Source organism: Bidens hawaiensis, unplaced genomic scaffold, assembly GCF_021521415.1.
Source record: "Bidens hawaiensis isolate Kalapana, Puna unplaced genomic scaffold, B.hawaiensis_p1.1 tig00010809_1, whole genome shotgun sequence".
Taxonomy (NCBI): domain Eukaryota; kingdom Viridiplantae; phylum Streptophyta; class Magnoliopsida; order Asterales; family Asteraceae; genus Bidens; species Bidens hawaiensis.
The window spans coordinates 468,475-493,558 of NW_027491831.1; the positions used below are offsets into that span (position 1 = coordinate 468,475).

The window sequence follows — 25,084 nt, forward strand, 5'->3', positions numbered from 1 at the left end:
TTAAATTCACGCGGAATTGTGTATGTTTCAACAGTAAGCATATTTTTTTCTGGGAGTACTAGTGTCTCTTCCTGACAGTCCCAGTGTCTCGTGAGCTTTACTCAATATGATATTATCTAGAGAAGATCTGAAATGTAGATTAATCAAGTTTTCTTTATTGAAATGGTCAAAATATGAAATTTTCTAAACTCTCTATTTGGACCTTCCACTTTGTAATAATGTTTATGTAAACCAATAAATCAAGTCATTCGTCAGCTACAGTGACGAATCCAGAAATTTTTTTCAGGTGGTATACTACGTTTAGATGCTTCAGTTTCATAGACTCGGGTATAAGAAATTCCAGGTCGGTTTGAGGTTTGGGTCGGTTCGATAGTTCGGGCAAAATTCATTACATCATAAAAATACGATAAAATAATAAAAGAGACAACGTCATTAGATTTTAAAAAACACATAATATAAATACAATAGTCTTTACGAATTAAAAAACTAACAAATTAAAACTAAAATTTAACAATCAACAACATCAAAAACAATTAATATTTAACAAATGAATGTGAATTTACCTTCAAAGTGGGAGGTTTCGAACTTCGAGGAACATTAGAAAGTAGGAGGTGGGTGATCGCTCGGAAAAGCAGCAGGCGGCGACAGAGGTTGGAAAACGACGGTGGTATGGTAGCCGCGTGTATGTGTTTGAAGAGCGGAGAGAGTCAGAGAGGCATTGTAATTATGTAATGTGTGTTCTATAATACCCTAAATTGATATAAGAGCATAAGGCTGAACTAGAAAAAAAAACATCCAAAAAAGGGTCTGGAACTGGAATCAAACACGTGACCTTAAGTTAATAAAACCAACTGCTCAGCGGCTACACCAGCACTTGTAATGTAAATAGAGTGGTTCCTAATTTATAAGGTGGTTTCTCTAATTTTTTCTATATAAAAATACACTATTATTTTGAAACTTAGGTGGTTCCGAGGAACCACCCATTTCTTATATGGATCCGCCCCTGGTCAGCTATTCATTCGGTCTGACCATTTAAAAAAAATGTTTTTAAAAAAGTGTCGGGAGCTAGCACAGTGTTGATGGTACATGTATAAGAGGCTACAAATTTAACAATGGTGGTGGTTAGTGGTTGCGGTTATGTACTCCGGCCGACATGAGTAGGGGAGAATCAGACGAGACATAGTAATTTCCAGCAAACCCTAAACAGAACGTAAAAACTAACAATGTATTCTCCACTACCCATCTGCAATTTATTAAAAAAAAAAAAAAAAAAGAAGAAGAAGAAGAAGAAGAAGAAGAAGAAGAAGAAGAAGAAGAAAAACTAATTCTTATATTTAAATATTTTGAGACCCCTCATTTGACCAAGGATGATTTTCCAGTAGGACCTCTCATTTTCTGGAAGTTTGCGAAGAAGGTAAAGAAATAGAGAGGTCTGACGGGATTTACACGAAACTGTACTTAAGGACAATCGTTTATTGTTTGAGAACCGACCATTTATTGTTCAAGATGGTTATGACAATGCTATTTTTAAAAAAAATGGTGAGGATTGGCCGTTTATTGTTCAAGATAGTGAGGGCCATCCAAACACTAGTGAATATTTTAGAGATTCTTAAATTATGTGGACATTCTAAGAAATGATGAGGTTAAAATGAATATTTCTGGAATTTTTTCAAATATTATTAATGTGTGTACGTCACTTCTACATGCAAATGAGTATATAGAAAGGAAGTATTTGCGCCTCTAAGATTATATTAAAGGACATATGTATCCCTCAAGGGCACATTCTAGTAGTAAAGTGGTGGCAGAATTGAAGGCGAATAATTCCAAATTTTTATCATTCGAATTCACATTTAATTTAATAAGTTCACTATATTCTCTTTATTTATAAGCTAATACATAACAATTTTAAATTGGTCCTTAAGAAAACGAGTCATTATAGCATAAGTTTTACAATTATAATGCCTACATATCATCTTTCATGACATAAAATGTACATGTATCATCTTAATAATTACATTGATATGCACCATTAGTTTTCATATACATCATTCGAGTATATAAGTGGAAACCATTTTAAGGCACTTGTAGATCGAAAATATTCTAAAATCACCCACTACAACATTAATCAACCTTTTAAGGTACCTTATGGGCCCAAATATTTGGAGATCATACATTGAAGTGCCTAAATGGCAATGCCAGCATCGCATGCGAAGAATCCATGACCACATATGTACAAAATCATCAGGTGACACCGACAAACACATCCATTATAGAGAAATCGAGGATAGTGAACTTGAAAATCTGAGGAGACTCTAGAAAATTTGATGGAAACTGGTCGATGATTTCTGATAGATCACCAACGGATATCTAAAAACCTTTACTTATTCCTTTTTTTCAGTTAATCTTTCGGCTCTCCCAGTAATATCGGACAAGCATCACGAATTAAAATTGGTTGAACTAGCACTATTATAAAACATTAATAAATTATCTTCAATTTAATCTGATTTACTAGAAAAAAAACAGTTTATATAATATTTTTGTGAGCTAATTAATAACATCAAACAAATAATCTTCGTATCCATCTTTGTCTATAGTTAAACCTCGAATCATCATCACCGACTTGTAATTATGGCTAAATCCAGCCCATTTCGCTCTGCATTATCCTTCTACATGTTACGATTGACTTGTTCAACTATGCAACCATTTAATGGACATTAATGTGTTTGACTTCATGGATAACCAACAACGATTATAACACAGCAAGCCATATTTAATTTTGATAAACAACTTTCTTTGCTTAGATATATATACTTTTTATTTATTTTATTCCTTTTTCGTTACAAGACTTAACTCAAGTCCTCTTTCCATTCAAATGTTTAAATGTCTTGTTTTTTTAGGGGACCACTAACCCTTTTGTTTGTGTGTAGATATATGAACAATGTTTTTTTTTTCAACGGACCATTGACGCACCGCATCTTCTTCATCCTTTAGAAAAAATCGATTAAATATGAGAAAACTCCTTACCCAACATGAAATCTGTTATTTTGTTTTTTTTATTCTTTTTTTTACGGGTAAGACATAATCCTAATATTTTGTTTTTAAATGAAGTTTTTAGTGTGTATGCCAATTATGTACTCGTTTTTAACGACATAGATATTATTTTATTTAAAGATCTAGCTTAAGGTATATGTAAGTTTACACACCATCATAATAGAGGAAAATTAACAAACCAAATTAAAATTACACCAATTTAAACAACAGAGATTAGCCTTATTCTCTGTTTGTGATTTTAGTATAATCAAGCTATTTCATGTAATTGGGATTTACGTGAACAATAAAATAAATGAGATCGAAATATTATAAACATTGATACATGTTAAGGAGTATGAGGTGCATGCTAGATAAAGATTTTTATGATTTCAAGCACCATGGAACCATAAAGATTCTTAGGCCATGAGGTATACTTTAATCCATTTTAATTCCATATAAGCTCCATATCACTCATTTTTTCTCTTTCACTCCATGTCATCCAAAGGAAATGGTTTAACTCATTTAACTCCATCTCTCTCCTATTAATATTTAATTTAAAATCAAGCATTTAGTTTAATTACCAAAATAAATAATAACAAATCAATTAGTAATTAATACATATTTAATACATATTGTCCTTTTAACCTGTTAGAAGCATAATTCATGGGTCATTTTAATACACTTAACACAAGTAGGGAGTGGTTTAATCCATCTTTAAAATGTCATGTCATGTTAACTCATGTAGGGGTTAGAGTATACCCTATGGCCTTAGAGATGAAGCCCCTAAATCAAAGAGGAAAGCCCCGGGCTGGCATCATGCTACTAACTGTGGAACTTTTCATTAGCACTGATCGGGCGGTCTTTTTGGCATTGAAAACTTTAAGAATGTGGAATTTTTCCTTGTTTATGGTTCATATACCAATCTCTAAAGTTTGTGTCATTGAGTTCAACATCAAGAATGGATTTCGTAGAAATTTTGGAATTAGAGGAAGGCATCTATAAGATAAAATAGAAAACAAATTTGGTATTAGTGTAATCGACTACTTTTTTTTGGAAAGTTGCTATTTTTAGAAAAAACAATCCTAGCAAGTAGCTAGAACAAAAACACATAACATTAGAAATACAAAAAGGGTTCTTAAGCCACTCGATTCTAGAAATATTACCTTTACAATTTTTACTACTATACCACAAGAACGAGAAATGTAAAATTTCATCAAATAGTGTTTCTTTGTTAAGACGAGTCTTTTCAAATACCAAGTCCTTTCTGAATCTCCAAATGATCCACCAAGTGACAAAAATAATCATCCCGATCAAATCTTTCTTATGAGTTTGAACTCTCAACGTGTCCCACCAAGACATCAGCTCAACTGGGACTAAAAGGAAGACAGCGGAAGGCCAAGCCAAGAAGCAATAAGACCCCAAATCCGATTAGCCACCGAGCACATACCGAAAACAAGGTCAATAGACTCCTCACGATCATTACAGACAAGACATAAACAACTCGGAATGTCTATACCCTTATTCAGCAAGTTGACTCTTATAGGAAGTCTTTTAAAACCCTTTATTAATAATAACCCAATTAAAACCATTATTTGTTAAAGGAAATGATATTCATGATTTCCTTGATCCCGTGAATCGCTCTTTCACATGAAAAGATTATGTAGGTAGGTAACTCATTTTTCCAAACCGGGGTCCTAGTCCTTTTTTTGGTGCACATACGATATATTAGTAGTTTTTACTTCTTTTTCGCAAAATCGGATTATTATGTGTTTGTAGTAGTGAAGGAAAACAATCTATAATTAAGTGATACAATCAATTCCATGCATGAATGCTTTGAGAAAGTGTTTGGCATAAAAGTTGTTTATTATTAAAAGCAATAGACTTTTATGAGTATAAGAAAACACAACAGTAATCTTGCACATGATTTCACACATAATGTCTATATGATGTTGTGCCTTCTACGATTCAATTTCGTTGCTTTCACACATCAATCACATTCCTCAATTTTCAAAAGTCTACAAATTCCATTCCTTTGCCATCATTTCTTCTTCAGAAACACCATGATGGGCGAAGAATTTGACGAATCAGAAGTTACTTTTGTGCAGTTTGAAGCGCAAAACACACAAGAAAACCACACCAAATGGCGACATTACAACTTAAAGACCAAAAGTAAGAAGAAACGAAAAAGCATTCGACTCCTATCAGTATTCCAAAATATAATTCTTGTGCCGGATATGTAGAGTCTGATTTATTTGAAGATGATTATGAGTGTGAAAGAATAGTACCGCCCCATGTAATTTTACGGCGAAGAGTCACAAGAAAAGTAGCATATTCAATTTGTACCGGATTCTGAAAGACTTCAAAAGGAAAGGAATTGATTCAAATGAGGGATTTGGTGTTTAGGCTCATGGGTTATATTGAATGTTGATGGACATGCATGTTTTCTTTAATGGAGATGATTTATTTTAAGCCATATATTACTGCATATATTGTGCACGTAATATATTTTTCTTTCCATGTTTAGAAATATAAAACTCCTATTTATCTTTCTTGTAATTGAGCATTCTGTGTAATACAACCAAAAAGAAATTATTCAGTTTTTATATGGTATCAAAGCGGGATCATCGCTCGAACCGAACAAACCAAAAACCCTAAATAGCCAACTCACTGGTCTGGCACCATGGTCGGAGACGGTAAAAACACAGAAGGAAAGACGACAACAGCCGGCGTTGAAGGCGAATAAAGTCTTGTAGCGGGACTGAACAACGAAGAATATCAAACAGTTCTTACACTTATTTGCAGAGAAGGGATCCCAAGTGCAGGAAGAAAAGAAGGATGCACAGGAAGAAAAGAAAGGTGTCCTTCCTACAGCAAACATGTCAGGTAGATTCGATAAAGGTCCTGAGTGGCTTATAGATTCGGGTTGTACCGAACACATATCCCACAGGGCTGATTTGTTTACTGATGATGTTAAAGGTTCACATGAACTACCTGTAACGATACCAAAAGGTGACTCTGTACCTGTAAAGGGAAGAGGTTCTTGTACCCTACCTTGTGGGAAAACAATTAAAAATGTCTTATACGTCCCAGATTTCTCGTGTGACCTTTTATCGGTTGGTAGACTATCCAGTGTTGTAAAACTCGGCCTAGGCGGCCGAGTACTCGGCGCCTAGGCGCTCCTCGGCACTTCACTGCACCGCTTTTCTTCTCTAAGGTCAAAAGACTTGGAATCGGCCCTAGGCGGTCCAACTCGGTCCTAGGCGGGCCAACTCGGACCTAGGCGGTTGTACTCGGGCTAGGCGTTCCAACTTGGTCTTAATAAAATTTTGAGTTTTATTAAAAAAAACTCAATTTCTCCAAGAGCCTACCAGTGCTTTTTTTCATTTTCACGCTAAGACGTAACCTAATTTCTGTTTTAAACTCGCAACCACCATTGTTATCATCCAATTCGAAGTTCTAAACTAGCAAACCTCTTATCTAAGTATGATTGAGATACATATTTCATCAACTGAGACATGTTCTTGAACTATTATGTACGTGTTATTGATCGTTTTTGTATTTTCATTTGTATTTTGTAGAATATTTAGTAAACTTTTCATATTTGACATATATATAATCTTCAAAAATTGAATTTCTTTATAAACCATGTCCGAGTACTCCCTAGGAACACCCCGCCTAGACCGAGTACTCGTAACTCCCTAGTCAAACGCCCTGGAAGCGCCTAGCGACTTTTGCAACCTTGAGACTATCTATGGACCTCCAATGTGCTGTAACTTTTTTCCCGGGTTTTTGTGTCATGCAAGACCTAAACTTGAGGAAGATAATTGGAACAGGTCAATGTCGGGAAGGATTATATCGGATGGATATGATGGGAGGCAAAAGGACAGCTATGGCAGCTACGAGTAACTTGAAGTATAAACGACTTGGTCATGCTTCGCATGGAAAACTCTCCTCTATAGATTTTGTTAAGAGTGATGGCTTGAAAAACGGTATGTTTTGTGATTCATGCAATAGAGCAAAATTTTCCAGGCTACGTTTTCCAATTAGTGCTATAAAAACTAAGGAACCTTTTGAACTTTTGCATTGCGACATTTGGGGGAAGTATAGGATCCCTACTCTCACACGTGCCAACTATTTTTTAACAATCGTTGATGATTTTAGTCGTCGGTATGGTGTTCCTTTTGAAACACAAATGGGAAGCTTGTGATTGTTTAATATATTTTTACAAAATAATTGCGAACCAATTTAACAAAAATGTTAAAAAGGATTCGATCTGTAATGGAGGTGAGTTTACCTCAAACCGAATGCTCAATTTCTACACCGAACATGGAATTTTTCTTGAAACTACTTGTCCACTTACCCCGCAACAAAACGGCGTGGTTGAGCGAAAACATCGGCATCTCCTTGAGACCGCTCGGGCACTCAGATTTGAAGCTAAATTGACTATTAGGTTATGGGGAGAATGCATAACCACCACCGCGCATATTATAAACCTTCTTCCATCCGATGTCATAGGAGATAAAACACCATACGAGATAATTTATGACACAAAACCAAATTATAAAGGCCTGAAAGTTTTCGGATGCCTTGCCTATTACCATAACAATGAAACGGGAGGGGATAAATTTGAAGAAAGGCGGAGCCCCGACATATTTTTGGGTTACCCACCAGGAACAAAAGGGTACAAAATATATGACCCAAAACGCAACAAGATAATCGTGTCAAGAGATGTAAGATTTGTTGAAAATGTTTTTCCCTATGCCACCGTTGACACTTCTAGTGATGAGGAGGATAAAAATATATTTGAATTCCCTAGTTGGTAGTATGCTAGGTATGATGATGTATTACAAAATGATCAAAGAAACTCAACAGTGAATGTTTATTACATTAGTACTAATAATGAACTAGACTCAAATATTGAGCTTCAAGCCCAATATGAAGAAATCTCCTTAAATGGACCAGAAGATGAAAATGAATCTAGCCCAATTCAGACACCTATGGTTCAAGACGAAGAGACAGCTCCAACCGAACATGAAACTAGCCCAGCTCAGACCACCATGGTTCTGGACCAATAACCAAATTCTGCTAGTGGGTCACATGCCAACAAGAAAACAATCCCATCAACGAACCTCCTTTGAACAATTAACCACAAACTAAAAATGAAGAATCAGTCAAAAAAAGAGAATTTGTTCCAGACCACAACGCCTCAATGATTACATTGTTAAGCCGCCACCATCTATAGACCATGCACTGCCTACTACAAGTCAAAAACCCTCAAATTTATATCCCTTAGCTAACTTTATTTCTTATGAAAAATTCTCCAATACTCACAAAGCCTTTTTAGTCGCTGTCACCTCGAATGATGAGCTAGTACATTTTAAACAGGCAGCACATAATGAGAAATGGAGAGAGGCAATGAAACGAGAAATAAAGGCATTTGAAGAAAACGGAACATGGACTCTTGAAGAACTACCAAAGGGGAAAAGAGCAATAGACTCCAAGTAGGTCTATAAGATAAAATATAAACTGAACGGTGAAATCGAAAGGTACAAGGCAAGACTTGTGGCAAAGGGTTTCACTCAGATGGAAGGAGTTGACTTTCATGACACGTTTGCCCCTGTTACCAAATTGGTCACTATCCGAACCTTGTTGGCTATGGCGGTTAAAAAGAATTGGATTATTCACCTATTAGATGTTAACAACGCCTTTTTGCATGGGGATTTAGACGAGGAGATCTAAATGAAAGTTCCTCAAGGCTTTGAGAGTGGAGCAAAAAGGTATGCAGACTGAGAAAATCCTTATATGGCCTGAAACAGGCATCTCGAAGTTGATATCAAAAATTTACCGAAGCCTTATTATCTCTTGGTTTCAAGGAATATCATGCCGATCATTCTCTTTTTTATACAAAAAAAGGTGATGTTTTTGTCGCTGCGCTCATATACGTTGATGATGTCATCGTTGTTGGGAATAATAATTCAATGATACAAGAAACAAAAACCTATCTTCACAAGTGGTTCAGCATTAAAGATCTTGGGGGGCTAAAATATTGTTTGGGTATTGAGGTGGCCCGTACATTAGAAGGTTTGGTCCTTAGTCAAAGGAAGTACCCTTTGGACATACTAAAAGACTGTGGGATGCAAGATTGTCGACCAAGTATGTTTCCAATGGAACAAAACCTCAAACTAGACAAAACAGAAAAGGAACCGGAGGTAGATGCCAATATGTATTGTCAGTTAGTTGGGTGTCTTCTTTACCTTTAGACAACGAGGCCAGATATCGCTTATTTGGTTAGTATTTTGAGCCACTGATCCTAGGCAGTATCATATGGATGCGGCAACTCGGGTTCTTAGATATTTAAAAACAACACTAGGTCAAGGGATTTTGCTTCCTAAAGAAGGTGGAATGACTCTCGCTGCCTACTCTGACTCAGACTGGTTAGGTTGCCCATATACCAGAAGATCAAGGACGGGTTATCTATTACTCTTTGGAGGTGGACCGATCTCTTGGAAATCTAAAAATCAAACCGTAGTCTCTCGATCATCAGCAGAAGCTGAATACCGAGCCATGACTCTCACTGTTAGTGAAATTATTTGGGTTCGGTGGCTTCTAAAGGAGCTTGAAGTTGAACACCACGATGCCACTCCTCTCTTTGACAATCGATCAGCCATACACATTGCCAACAATCTTGTTTTCCATGAACGAACTAAACATGTCGAAATGGATTGTTACTTTGTTCAACAAATTGAATCAAGAAAAATTAAGCCATTTCATATCATCAATAAACTGCAGATCGTAGACCTATTTACCAAACCTCTTGGGTTACAAGCACTTCGTACCTTACTTGACAAATTGGGGGTTCGAAATCTACACACTCCAACTTGAGAGGGAGTAATGGAGATGATTTATTTTAAGCCATATATTAATGCATATATTGTGCACGTAATATATTCTTCTTTCCATGTTTAGAAATATAAGACTCCTCTTTTTCTTTCTTGTAATTGAGCATTCTGTGTAATACAGCCAAAAAAAATTATTCAGATTTTATATTCTTTCATCTTTTAATGATAATTAAAAACAAGATTTAAAAACACTTTTTATAATAAATTATTTTCTTACGAAGTGACGGTTCAAAGCCAGCATTGTAGATTTGCTCTTTATACATTTGTGTATGATGCATGTTCCAGAGTTTGGTTGCATGTTTATTAAGCATACGATGTAAGTTTGTATGCATATATATGATGCAAACCTTTTATGATATAACCCTTCCCTTATTTAAGTTTAGAAATCATAAGATTTCTTTTCTTGTTTGTGTGAAAAACTTCCAAAGTGTAGCCCTTGGGGCGCCCGTCACTGAGGTGGCGCCCACACGCCAAGATGGCGGTGTTGGGACCCCTACACGCGTGACCATTTGCTCATAGAGAAGAATGGCATTTTGCTGCACAAGTGCGGCCAACATCACTTAATTTAAGCTTTTTATTATTTCAAAGGTAATATTTTTTTTTAAATATAAATTAACTTTTAAGTTAAATATATAATTAAGCTTAAAATACTCGATGGTAATATTCTAGGGAGGCAAATTAAACAGCGGTACAACATGCGCAAATTCTTTTTCAGTTGGTTAATCCATCTCGTGATGATATATTCTAGGGAGGCAAATGCTAATTTTCTCAAAAACATATACATGCCTAGCCTTCAAATATATAACGAGTGAGTTAGAGCATCAACATGATCGTGGAGCTTGTGGATGATCGTTTGTTGATGTGGCATGGGACAAATGAGGATGTGTCAAACGAGGGCGTTGCGGAGATCCTTTGTGGGTGGGTTTAGGGTTGCAGGCTATGAAACAGACAAGAATGTGGTGGACCCCCTCTCTCACTCTCTCACATCAATATATACATACATATTATATATATATATAATTTTAATAAGATTGCTGGATGTTTGATATTCTAAAAATGGTTGACAATTTTAGAAAAGGTTTGAATCTCATGTTGTGGCTTGCTGCATATGTTCGGCATTATGGATGTTTTTAGTAATTGACATGTATGGTATGTTTGGTATGGAGCGTTTAGGGTGTTTAGAAGCTTTTAAGCTTTTAAGAAAAAACTCCAACTCAATAAGAAATTTTGTTTTGTTGAAGGAGTTTGAAACTTTTAGATTAGAAGAAAAAAGATTTTGTTAATTTAGAGCATTCGTATATCTTCAAATCCAAAATTACACTAAATTTCGTTCCGTTGGTGTCACCATTGGTGGGGCTGAGAGACAGCGGTTTCGTTCCGAGGCAGGCGGTTTTAAGGGCGGAATCTAGGAAGGTTGCTAAGCATGAGGCAGCGTGTTTGGAGAATCAGCACGTGTTCATTCCATTTGCCTTCAACACATTTGGATCTCTAGCTCCCGAGACAGTTCGCTTCTTGGAACGAGTGCAGAAGGTGGTCCATAGTGACTCGCAGAGCGCGAGGAAACAAGGATTTATATTTAGTAGAATAGACTTTGCGATCCAAAAGGGGATAGCGGCGCAGCTTGTTGCTCGCTTACCCATTATCCAGATGTTGTTTGGTTTGTGTTAAATATTAATAAGAATGCTTGTTGTTAAAAAAAAACTAAATTTCTTTCTCCGTTTAATTAAATAATATTTTTATACCTTTATCAGTATAGTTTCTCTCTCTTTAACTCACAACCACTTTCAATAAATATTAAAAAATTTATAAGGTACTACATGAACTTTTCAAATATATAGAAAAATCACTGCATTTTATATCTTCACTCACAACACCCTAAACCACTCTTTAAATTATAAAATCCTTTCTCAAAAAATTTGATGGTTGAATGAGAAAGCTCTTATGTAATATTTACACATTTACTTTTTATTCAGAATCAATTACCTCCCATGACTTTTTAAGAGACAATAACTTTTTAACACGTTAATATCTTTTTCAAAAAAGTTATATCATAAAAACAAGCATTTTATACTCTTTAATATAAGTATGGTATTACTATATTTCTTTAACTTTAAAAAATTAACATATTACATGATTACTCGTTAGGATCGGCAACAAGTCGAGTCAGGTGAGCTCGGGTCATGTCTAAGACCAAATTAGGATCAGAACGAGTTGATATAAATAGGGTTTTTAGTTTGGTTCGTGTCTATACGATTTTGAGTCGATAGGGGTCATGTCAGTGTTTCAGATTAGAACAGTTTCGGGTCAGAACGGGGTTCGGATCAAAACAGGTTAGTTTAAAAAATTATATATTTGAAATTACTGTGTATTTCAGCTTTGCTTCTTGATTTTCGTCACCAGTTACACGCGTACTGCATTTGCACGAATTACACTTCTACATTTGGCTTATGTGTGCATTGTCATTAGGTAAATCATGTACCGACACTGATTATATAGTTGATGACATGTTGAACGACCACCTCATTACACCGCACATGCACCTAACTAGTTTTGTTAAACGCTTCAGATACTCTGTCAAACAACTAAATATATCTAAAAAGACTACAACTACCGGTCAACATCTTCTAACCAACATCCGTCAACTAGTTTTTGCCAAAGATAGCCGTAGTACTATACCAAAAATATATTATACGGGCATTTGAAACAAATTTAGTGAATTTAATATTATGGTATTTTTCCTATAAAAAATGTATTTATTCATGCATTGCATTGGGTAATTAAAGAAGAGAACCCAAAATACCCGAACAACTAAACTACATATATACCAGAAAATGAAACAGCCACTCATAACAGTGAGTCAAAAGCCGAGTTTAACGGTGAGCCATATTCTTTTGCGCCTTAATTTGTTAATTAACACCTTAATTCTTCAATTCTCCTTCTCCTTGAATTTTTCTCGGCCTTTCCCTCACATTCTCAAGTGGCATCCTCTCTCTCTAAAAAGGGTAACTCGCATCACTCTTTCTCTTACATTCTCTCATCATTACCTTTTATCAAATTATTCTCAAGGTATATTATTTGAAGCTTTCTTCAAGCAGTTCTTTGATTCATGATTACATCTTGCATGCCGGCCTGAATTTCTTATTATGAATCTCATTTCAATAGTTTGTTTGTTTTATAATTGATCCCATAGGTTTTCTCTGCAAATTATTGCGATTGTCGCTTATTTTCCTGAAGACACCTATCTCGCCTGTTTGCCATTTTGATTTACACCCTAATGTGTGTATATTAAGTTTCCTAACAACTTTGATTTCTCTTAGAGACTTCAACGGGTAGCCGTCAAACTTTTTAAGGCCTAAAGCGGATTCTAAACTCATCGTCCTTTAATGAAAACATTATTTTTCATAAGATCTTAACATATGGACAATTATATGACACGCATATTTTTGTATATGATTTCCAAATAAACAAATGTACCACTAGAATCCCATCCAAGATATTGGTAGGATCTCTAGAATGGTATATGTTTTTCAAAAGGTCACAAAATCACACAAATCCAACTTTAAATTTGAGAGATTGAGAGTGAAGGAGTTGTGATTAAGATAAAGATGCTAATAGAAATTAGGGGCTTCATTTAGTTGACAAAAGATCACACAAATTGATCATTTAGAACATATTTTATAGTTTGACAAAAACAATATTTTATGATATGTATTTTAGAATGATAACATATCTTCTTAATCTTTGTGTTGTAACTTTGTGTAGGTACTGCACCTTGTTCATCTTTTCATTTCTAAGACGCATTTTTTTGTATTTATGTAGGGTAGACATGATTGAACAAGCACATCATCCAAGTGTTTCCCAAAAACTAGCTGGGAGTCTTATATCATCAAGCATGGCACAGTTCCATGCTTGTGACCATGGTTTACAACAACCACATCTAAATTATAGCCGTTTTCGGAACAAAAACTACACAAATGCAGCCTTTCAGTACCCAATTCAGCAACAAAACAAACTTCCCTTTGCGCTTGAACCATCTCCTATTTTTGTTCAAGCCCCAGCCGAAAAAGGGTTAGGAGGGTTCGTCACCGATTTCCTTATGGGTGGAGTGTCTGCAGCCGTATCAAAAACAGCTGCAGCCCCAATTGAACGTATTAAGCTCTTGATCCAAAATCAGGATGAGATGATCAAGGCTGGTCGATTGTCTGAACCCTACAAAGGAATTATGGATTGTTTTGGTCGAACCGTCAAAGATGAAGGTTTTGTGTCATTGTGGCGAGGAAACACTGCTAACGTTATTCGTTATTTCCCAACACAGGCTAGTAACATAATGTTTATACTAATCATGTTGTCTGGTTTGAACTTTTGATTCATTTTAAATACATATTGTGTGGTCAACTAACTAATTATGTGACTTGTGTGAAATCCGATCCAGGCTTTGAATTTTGCATTCAAAGATTACTTCAAAAAGCTATTCAACTTTAAGAAAGATATAGATGGGTACTGGAAATGGTTTGCGGGTAATTTAGCATCTGGAGGTGCTGCTGGTGCTTCTTCTCTTTTCTTCGTGTATTCACTTGATTATGCGAGGACGCGTTTGGCAAATGATGCTAAGGCTGCAAAGAAAGGTGGAGGAGGAAGGGAGTTTAATGGTTTGGTTGATGTATACAAGAAGACATTAGCTACTGATGGTATCGCTGGGCTTTATCGAGGTTTTAACATTTCGTGTGTTGGTATTATCGTCTATCGTGGCTTGTACTTCGGCCTATACGATTCTTTGAAGCCCGTCCTTCTTACAGGAAAATATCAGGTAACTAGCTATTATCCTTATGTTTTTCATGTTCTTTTGTCTAAAAAGTTTGTGTTTTAATTTTGTTTTTCTTATATTACTTTACCATTAAATTCAAAACGATTACAATAATGTGGCAGGCAAACGGGCAGCAAGCTGCAAAATAAAGTGTTTTAACTTTTAATGAATATTGCTTTCACTAATCTCCTAGGTGTGAGAATATATATAAATATAGAATGAATATCAATCAAGCCCAACACAATCTACGATTTACATATTCATTTTTACCTGATCCCGTTGGTTAACAGGACTAATGATTCGTTGGGTGCACTTTTTACAGGATAGTTTCTTTTTCAGTTTTGCACTTGGTTGGGTGATCACCAATGGTGCGGGACTTGCATCGTATCCGATTGACACGGTAAGAAGAAGAATGATGATGACATCTGGGCAAGCAGTTAAGTACAAGGGTGCAATGGATGCATTCACTCAGATCCTGAAGAACGAGGGGCCGAAGTCTCTGTTCAAGGGTGCAGCTGCAAACATTCTCCGAGCTGTGGCTGGTGCCGGTGTGCTCTCCGGGTATGACAAATTGCAGGTGCTCATCTTTGGCAAGAAGTATGGATCAGGAGGTGGCTAATTAACAATGGTGCATGACTGCTCTCATGGGAGCTTTTTCTTGAACTATGGTGACGAAAGAATTTAAACTATTTATAGTATTTTTATTATTTTAGTTTTAATAATGGATTGGTTTATTTTACCTCCAAATATGAAAATTCTGTTTTTTATGTATTTGTTAAGGTTATAACTAATTAGAACGATCAAGACTTAAGTCAGGGAATATGAAGACATGCATGTTTTGGTCATAATCAATTTGTTTATGATATATATTGTGTGGAATTCATGTTATTTTTCTGCAACTTTAATTAAGTAAGAGGTGAAAATGAAGCAAAATAGAGTACACAACAAAGTTTCTAGTCAGATATATGCAACATAGATGTAATGTTTGAAAAAAGAAAATTAAATAAGCAATAAAGATTCAATATATATGACATGGATGTATTGCTTGAAAAAAATTAACTTACTACCAAATTAAACACCATAGGTGAATAGTACTACTTCATGAGTGGTTCACGTAACGCCAAGTGATGTTATCTTACTATCATTTTTTTATTTATGTTTTTTCCTCTAAACTTTAATAGAGCTATTATACGAGTCCTAAACTCTAATTATTATTTTTTTAAACTTTAATAAAATTATATTTGTCGTTTTAGCAATTTTAATTATTTTTATTTAACTTATTATAGTTAAAACTATTTTTAACACTAAATATGTTTAGTGTATAGGTTTTTTTAATCTTTTTTAAACAAATATTTTTTAAAATTTTAAACTCTAGAAATATTTAGTAACTTTTTTTCTCTTTTAAACAAAAAATTTTCTTTCATGTTTTTTAAAGGTTTAATTCTTGTTTAACTTGTTAATTAAATCTTATTAGAATTCATCGTGTTACCCGCCTGGAGTGTTTAGTAATTTTTAATTTTTTTTATTTAACTAATTATAGTTAAAGCTATTATTTAACTCTAAACATGTTTAGTAGAGTTTTTTTTTCTTTGTTAAACAAATATTTTTCCTAATTCTCTAGAAATATGTAGTAAAGTTTTTTTTCTTATATATATAAACTTTTTTTTCTTGTATGAGTCTAATATGTTTAGTTCTTTTCTTGGCATATTATTTAAATTTTATTAGAATTCCCCGTGTTGGCCGCCTCAAAGGGCGGGTACGTATAACCACAACCCACATTTGTAACTTTTATAGATACTAAACGGGTGCTTACGCGATGCAACGGTAAACACGTACCTTTTTAATCATGTAACACATTATGGGTGTTTGTTATTCGATTTGAAACTAAAAAACGTTCAAACTGGTCATTGGTTTGAGTTCACCATTGATTTTTTTTTTCATTAAATTTTGGCCGTTCATTTTCAATTTTCAATTGTTCGTTTCGGTTTTCGACGACAAAAATCGGTTACTAACGATTTGACCGACGGTTTAATTTAAAAGTCATCAAAAGCAGACCGCAAACGGCCCCTACGTAAAAGGTTCTTTTTTTAAATGAAAAAAACTATAATTATATGATACTCAAATTAAAGAGAAACATGTTCGTTTTTATGGTGTAATTTCTTTTAAAAAATATTAGCACATGAAAAAGTTATTACTGTTTAAAAATCATGAGGGAAGTTAAGATAAAAATGAAAATAAAAATCAGTGAAAGATCAAGGATCATAGTTATAACTATTTTTAAAAATTACAAAAGTTAAGCAAAATGAATGGGTCAATGTTGTAACTAATATTTAATAACCATATTTAACTATTTTAATGGACAAGTTTGCCCTTATCCTAGATGCATTAAAGGTTGTACCATATGTTGATTGATTTGTAAATCCTTTAAACCAATGTGTCTTAATTTGCCCTTATCTCATACATTATATAATACTAGAAGAGTGTCCGCACAATGTAGTGGGAAACACATACTTTGATGATCAAGTAACAAATTTATGGGTGTTCATTATTCCGTTTGAAACTGTAAGACTGTTCACCAGTTTGATTTCCCGGTTGAAACCGGTGCTGACCGTACATATTGAAATGTTAATTATTTACTTATTAGTATTAGATATGTTTTATAATATATATTAGAAATAGTCCAAACATAGTTAAACAAATTTTTATTTAATACAAGCAAACTCGTCTATTACGACTTTAATTTATCCCAATTTGCAGTACATTTTTTTATAATCTTTGTTCTTGTTATGATTTTGTCTTCTATTTATTCTAATAAGGTTTATTATTTATGTGACCAAAGTTATCTTTGTTCATAGTATGATTCTCTTAATAATGTGTTAGTTGGTGCTTAGTTTGAAGTGAAGGTATTAATAATTCTTATTTTAACTTTTAAACTCAATTTTTTTATTGAAGTACAAACTATATCAGAACCTACTCGTTGGTAATGGTTTGACTTAGTTGAGTTTTAATTTTAAACAATTTAGTTTCGGTTTCGACGACAAAAAAAAAGTGTAAAGTTGGCTCATGGTTTAATTTAAAACCATCAAAACCAAACCGCACACACTTTTGAATAAATTGTTTTTTTTACTTCGAATACTATAGCAATATCATACTCAAATTAAAGATAATATAATGTTCGTTTTTATGGTGCCATTTATTTTAAAAAATATTAACGTATGAAAAAGTTATGACTGAATAAAAATCGTGCGAGTGGTTGGGTTAAAAGTGAAAATCTATCTATAATATATATAAACGAAAACATAAAAATCCTACGTGTTGCGATGTGATCACTTCCCATTTTTTTTGGAGTTACTAAATTTACTTGATTTTTAAATGTAGGCTTCTCATGCATTTGAACCGAATTCATAGGTATGGATCTTACCAAACCCAGATATTTCTTAAACGGGTTATAACATCTCATTAAATTAAAAATTATTATCACCAAAATTATTGATGTAAAAATCCTATAAAATAGGATATACTAAAAATTATTATCTTATTTATTTTAAAAAAGATATACATATTGTTTAAATTAAAAAACCAATTGTATAGTAAAAAAAATAAACGGGTATTGGGTCTTATTAAACCATAAGTATATTATTAACTTTCATAAATATTATTTATAATTACAAACCAATTTTATAGTAAAAGAAATAAACAGGTCTTGGGTCTCATCAAAACCATATAGCTTTTAAATCAAGTTATAACATATCTTTTATTTGTGAAATAATTTATTATCAAACCATAAATATATTATTAATTTTCATACAATAAAAAAATATAAATTCAAAAAATAAATAAAAAATAATATAAAACAATTCCCGTAATACGGGGGATAAAAACTAGTAAAATAATATATAAGTAAAAGATTAAGGACCAATATTTTGAAGAAATTTTAAATGCAGATGAGATTGATTTTTAATGTAACAATGATAATTTTACGTTGTATTTGCTTTGAGTGTTGTAAATTACTTAAAAATGGAGTGTCTTAATTTGCCTATAAATAGGGTATATAGTATAGAAGATAGATAGATTAATTAATACAAAAGATTTAATTATTTATTCGTTTATTAGTTTTAATGTTTTTATTATATGAACAAATAGCCCAAAAAAAGTGAAACAACCCGTTATATATAACGCCATAACGGTGTGATCCACATTTTTTGCCACTTTGTTAACAGCTGCTGCTTCTCATTTTGGAGCGTCCTCTCTCTCTAAAAAGGGTATGTCATCTGAAGATTTCTGCATGTATTTGATCCATGGTTACGTCTTATTTTGTAGTTTTAGACTGTTAGCTTAATTTGGGTCGAATTAAAAGACACCGTGGAACCTGATTTGAATTTGAAGTCCATGAAGATAAATAATATTAATTAAGTTAAAGATAACGGGAGTTAGTTTGATTAATTATATAATTAATTTATTGCTTAGGTTTATCTATTGTTTTAATTTCAGTTATTAGTTTTTTGTTTATTTATTTATATTAGTCATAGTAAGTTTAGTAGTATTTGATTAGTATCAATAGAAGGTCCATGTAAATGCTTATTTACAGTTAATTTTGTGAGTTTAATAAAGAGTTCATACGTAACAGGATGTTCGGTTCCTATACTATGTTTTGTTCTTGGTTTTTGCTGCTCCTTTGCCTTTAAGTAGCAAGCTAGGCTCAAACGATTTGGGGACGAAAACGAATTATGAGTTTCTTGGCTATTTTTTGTATAAGTTAACTTTTGCTTAAGATTTTAACATGTAGGAATACAACGGTACACAATTTTGGTATACGATTTCCAAATGTCACAAATTTATACAACTCTAACTAAGAACTTGAGAGATTGAGAAGTGAGGGAGTTGTAATGGGAGAGGAAGAATCGAATACGAAGTGTTTCCCAAAGATTTGGATCGGCTAAAGATGAGCCCAAACTTTTAACTTATTTTTTTTATAAACCTATATGTTCTTATTTGTGATATAGTATAATTACTTATCTTCTTATTCTTTGTTGTGAAGCTAGGATAGCATGATTGAACAAGGATATCATCCAAGTGTTTCCCAAAAGCTAGCTGTTGGGAATATCCTTGCATCTAGTATGAGACACTTCCATGCTTGTGACCATGATTTAAGACAACAAAACAATACCTACGCAAATGCTGCCTTCCGGTACCCAATGCCGCCACAATCCAGACTTCCCCTTGTGCATGAACCATCTCCAATTCGTATTCAAAGCCCAGCCGAAAATGGGTTAGCAGGGTTCACCATTGATTTCCTTATGGGTGGAGTGTCTGGTGCAGTATCAAAAACCGTTGTAGCCCCGTTAGACTGTTTTGTGTTCAAGGTGATCAGCAACCAAGATGAGATGATCAAGGCCGGTCGGTTGTCTCATCCTTACATGGGATTCAGTGACTTTTTTTCTCGAACCGTCAAAGATGAAGGTTTGCTTTCATTGTGGCGAGGAAACACCGCTAATGTCATTCGTTACTTCTTAAAGCAGGCTTGTAACATAAAATTCATTTATAACCTTGGTGTCTGGCTTTGAACTTTAGATTTATATTTAAATAATTATTATGTGATTTTATGAAATCCAGGGTTTGAGTTTTGCATTCAATGATTACTTCAAGAAACTTTTCAACTTTAAGAAAGATATAGATGGGAACTTGAAATGGTTTGCAGGTAATAATGCATGACCTGTTTGAATGCATGTAGTGGAGATATTATAATAAATGAAACGGATGTATAAATATATGAAATGGAGGTATAAAGCTAGAAATTTTTGAAAATATGAAAGTTCGGTTAGTTTCAGTACTTTGGTTTCATCGTCGGTTTTTTCACCCCCTAGACTGGACATGGTTGACAGGTAATTTAGCATGTGGAGGTGCTGCCGGTGCTTCTTCTCTTCTTTTTCTGTATTCACTGGATTATGCGCGAATCCGTTTGGAGGATGATGCTAAGGCTGTAAAGAAAAGGGGAGGAGGAAGGCAATTAACGGGTTGATTGATGTCTACAAGAAGACACTCGCCACTGATGGTATTATCGGCCTTTATCGCGGATTCAACATTTCTTGTGTCAGTACAATCATCTATAGTAGCTGTTACTTTGGCATTTACGATTCTGTCAAGGAAATCATGCTCAAGAAGATTATCAGGTAACTAGCCGTAGGTGAAGTTTTTTTAATTTTTTTTTATTTTTGGGTGGCTTAACGCATTCACATTTCATCCCCTATCGCAATTCTTATAGTTCAACTTAAAACGCCGTCTTTTGAATTCAACTCAAAATGCATATCCCACCAAATTAAATATGGGTCAAAATTGTGACAAAAATGGCATTGTTTATTAATTATTGTCGGTTGTGTTTGGGTGCATTTTCAGCTTAACTTCCTTAAAAGTTTTTTGGTTGCTTGGTGGTGCACCAGCAATGCAAAAATTGTGTCGTATCCAATTGAAGCGATAAGAAGAAAGATGCTGATGACATAGGGTCAAGCAGTTAAGTACAAGAATTCAATGGATGCATTTGTTCATATCTTGAAGAATGGGGGTCCTAGGTCTCTGTTCAAGGTTGAACGTGTTATAATTCTCAAACACCAAGCCATTGCTAGTGCGCTGGTGATCTCCGGTTACGATCAATTGAAGTTGCTCATCATTGATGATACGTGAGGGTTAAATGGTGGTAATTAACAATAATGCACGACTAAAGACTATGAGTTCTTTATAACATACAGTATTATTTTAGTTTTAATATGTTTAGTTTTACTAATGAGTTGATTTTGGTAAATAACAGTTGTTGAGTGTTGAGGCTCAACAAGAGTGTTTTACCTCCAAATATGATCATTCTGTGTTTTTTTGTATATAACAACATAAAACAGAATTAACCGTTGTGGCAATATTTTTTTCCTAAAACGGTGTTGGCCAAGCTCGTTGGATTCATTCGTAACCATTGGGAGGGAGTTACTTTTGAGTAGCATCATTGTTGTATGTATTGTATAGCATTGAAATGTTGACAACGAGTAAGCATTTAGACAGTGTAGGGCGGATCCAGTATTTGAGCAGAATATAGGCACCCCCTCAAATCTATAGTTTTCTTTATAAAGTTCTATTATATTAGGTAAAAAAAACCTAAGTACCCCGTCAATAACTTTTTAAGTGCTCTAAAACTAACATTTTGAGCCCAACTTTACAAGCCCAAGTTTAATATTGTTTTGAAAAATAACAATTAAGCCAATATTGCTTAATTGTCTAACCACTCCATCAATCAAAGTTTAACAATATACAACTTATACCAGGAGTGGGATATGCGCATGTGCCTTTCGTTCCACATCTTGGGTATGTACATTTATAGTGTGTGAAAGTACGAAATATTTAACGTATTGTGATTTGTAGTTGTTGAATAAAAAACACTTGGGAGTGCTTAAAATGAAGTTGTACTTGACCGTTTTCAAAGTTGAAATCACTTAGATGTCAATTGTAATATGTATTTTGTTTGTTATGTCTAATGAAATTATTTTCTTTCATTTCTATGCGTAGTCCCTTTAATGTTATTTTCTTTGACCCCGTCCATTTTAGTTCGGCTTTTTTTGGCATCCACTAGATAAAAATCTTGAATCCGTCACTAAGACAATGCTAACTCTTTTGGTCATGCCAGGAGCGTGGATTAATTCTAGACATTGTTTTATGCATGTATACGCCTACTACGAAGAAAAATCATGGTTAAATGTTTGTGACTTTTACGAATTCACTATTTTATGGCTAACAGCCTAACATTGTTTCAAGATGTTTCAAAGTTCATATGACCTGCAAAATATATGTTTAATAATAATAAAAAAAGCACTAAATAGGATTGATATTAAAAGTTACCCAACACCACATTCTAGCTCGTCTTATAGCAAAAGAGTGCAAACTAGGTACGTACCATCTTCATCTCCATTTTTATACAGAAAAAACCAAGTTTATCTAGGTGTTAAAGAAAATCCTAACACTTATGTATTTGGATCATGATTGACTTAAAGATTTAGAAATGGATGATTATACGAGAGATGTTAAGGAAGATATGAAGCACATAGATAATGGTATAAAAGTACAGGGCCAGCTCCGAAAAGGCGAAAAAAATTTGGGCCTTAAGCAAAAGGACATTTTGTTGGGCTTAAACAATTTAATTTTAAATAAGCTACTTGATTGTGATTTGATTTATGTAAAAAACTTTTGTATAAAAATAAACTTAAAAAATGTTTCAAATAAGACTAGAACTCACAACATTTTGATTATGTCATACCCCTTTAGCACTAGACGTCTAGACCAAGCTAGTTGTTATGTAATTATGTTGAAACATTGATTATACATATTTTTTTATAAAAATACATATAACTTTTTTATATAAAAAAATTCGGGCCTAGCGGGGTGTCTGGCATGTGGCCATCGACTACCCTACCATACCTTTAGGCTGGCCCTGTAAAAGTAGATGGATATTTCAATACCGTTTAGTTATAATTACATGTTCATATTTATAGGACTTAACTGCATGGTTGGTACCTGTGGTTTGCACATATTGCATGTTTGATCCTTAAACACAACTAATTAACTTAATTTTAAGTGTAATAAGCTTATTACTAAGGTGATCTAAATGCATGAATTTTATAACTACGGTGGTCTTCACCTGCTAACGCCGTCAAAATTTTCATTTACATTTGTGTAAAACGATCAAAGTGCCCTTAATAATAACAAATAAGGGATATTGGTTTTAAATACTCCCAACTTTCCCTCATTGGTAGATAACACTCCCAACTTTCGATTTGTCATCCACCACTCCCAACTTCCACCCTATTTTCTTGTACCACTCCCAGTCTAAATGAACACTAACCTCGTTAATGTTTTGGACTAAAAATGTCATTCAACTTAGTTGAGGGGGTAAAACAGAAATTTTATTTTTAACACACTACCTCCATTTCCGGCGACCTCGTTTTTTTCGGCGAATTTGAGTTTTCCGACTATCTCGTCTTTCCAACCACCACCACCACTAACAGCCACCAACCACCGCTGCCACTTACAGCCATTAATCACCCCTCTTCTTTAGTGTTTGCAATCGAGTTGGTAAAAAAACATATAGGAAACACTACGAATCGATCCCACGATTCCGGTTCATCAACATCAACCCACTTACAACATCCCCCCCCCCCCCTTTTCCTTGAAAACCACCTACACCCCATCTCATATTAACAAATAAACATCATCAAATTAAAAATCACTGTAACTCAAATTAGAATAGGGGATTAACAATTTGTAGACCGGCCGGTTAATTACAGATTACAGAGGTTAGAGTTTCAGGCGGGGTTGGGTAATAGACCGTTGTTGGTTATTTGCTTCCACAGTCGTCGGAGGTGTTTTTGTATATTTCTAATATGTTTCAAGGTCCTCCCCTAGTGTTTGAACGGAACCTGTGACCTTCATTTTCGTCTAATGCATTGCCGGGGTATGACGGTGGCGAGGTGGCGGAACCCTAGCAGCCGACGCCTTCTTCTTCGCATACATCCACCCTTGCTGTTGTACTTGTACAAATCACCACAGTCCCAACTGTGTGTTGTTACAGGATTTGGCGAGGAACAAGGATGCAATATCAGACTTTTGTCGGAAAATATTGCAGACCGTCGCCGGAAAAAATGGTAGACCGTCTCTTTCACTCTCATCGGCTTTCTCTCTTTATTATTGAAATCTCTCTATCTCTCTCTCTGGTTATATGTTATCAGATTTTAGTTTAAACAAATTTTCTTTCCACCCCCTCAACTAACTTGAATGACACTTTTAGTCCAAAACATTAATTTAGACGGGGAGTGGTACAAGAAAATAGGGTGAAAGTTGGGAGTGGTGGGTGACAAATCGAAAGTTGAGAGTGTTATCTACCAATGAGGGAAAGTTGGGAGTATTAAAAACCAATATTCCTAAAAATAATAATATTAACAACAACAATCTTATATATATATATATATATATATATATATATATATATATATATATATATATATATATAAACGAAAGCTCCCTAAATTTTATCAAGCTATCAGATTGCTTTATTTTAAATGAAGTTTTCTCATGCATTTAACCCGAATTCATGGGTATGAGTCTCACCAAATTCAGATAGCCCTTAAACGGGTTATAACATCTCATTATATTAAAAATTAATATTATCAAATATTTGATATGAAAATTCTATAAAATAGGTATATACTAAAAATTAATATCCATTTTTTTCAAAAAGATATTATTTATAATTAAGAAACAATTTTATAGTATAAATAAATAATAAGCGGGTCATGGGTCTCACTAAACCCAGGTAGCTTTT

General features: G+C 34.1%; 1 protein-coding gene and 1 pseudogene across 2 annotated transcripts; both read left to right on the forward strand.

Moving 5' to 3' along the window:
• Positions 1–13,755: 13,755 nt before the first annotated feature.
• LOC143536436 (ADP,ATP carrier protein 1, mitochondrial-like) lies at positions 13,756–15,352 on the forward strand. 2 transcript variants are annotated; one of them, XM_077030423.1, is made up of 4 exons: positions 13,756–13,829; positions 13,878–14,244; positions 14,362–14,736; positions 15,056–15,352. In XM_077030423.1, exons 1-4 carry the CDS (start codon positions 13,756–13,758, stop codon positions 15,350–15,352), a joined length of 1,113 nt encoding a protein of 370 aa, XP_076886538.1. The 2 variants fall into 2 exon arrangements, with proteins under 2 accessions (XP_076886538.1, XP_076886537.1); XM_077030422.1 differs by having other exon boundaries at positions 13,756–14,244.
• A 4,429-nt stretch (positions 15,353–19,781) lies between these two features.
• Positions 19,782–20,752, forward strand: LOC143536454 (ADP,ATP carrier protein 1, mitochondrial pseudogene; annotated as a pseudogene).
• The last annotated feature ends 4,332 nt before the right edge of the window (positions 20,753–25,084 follow it).

What these genes read in the sequence shown, in the direction of transcription:
- LOC143536436 (XM_077030422.1), top strand. Translation starts at nt 13,756, where the DNA reads ATGATTGAACAAGCACATCATCCAAGTGTTTCCCAAAAACTAGCTGGG. An exon ending in TTCGTTATTTCCCAACACAG is followed by an intron (nt 14,245 to 14,361) that starts GCTAGTAACATA and finishes AATCCGATCCAG; the next exon opens with GCTTTGAATTTTGCATTCAA. An exon ending in TTCTTACAGGAAAATATCAG is followed by an intron (nt 14,737 to 15,055) that starts GTAACTAGCTAT and finishes CACTTTTTACAG; the next exon opens with GATAGTTTCTTTTTCAGTTT.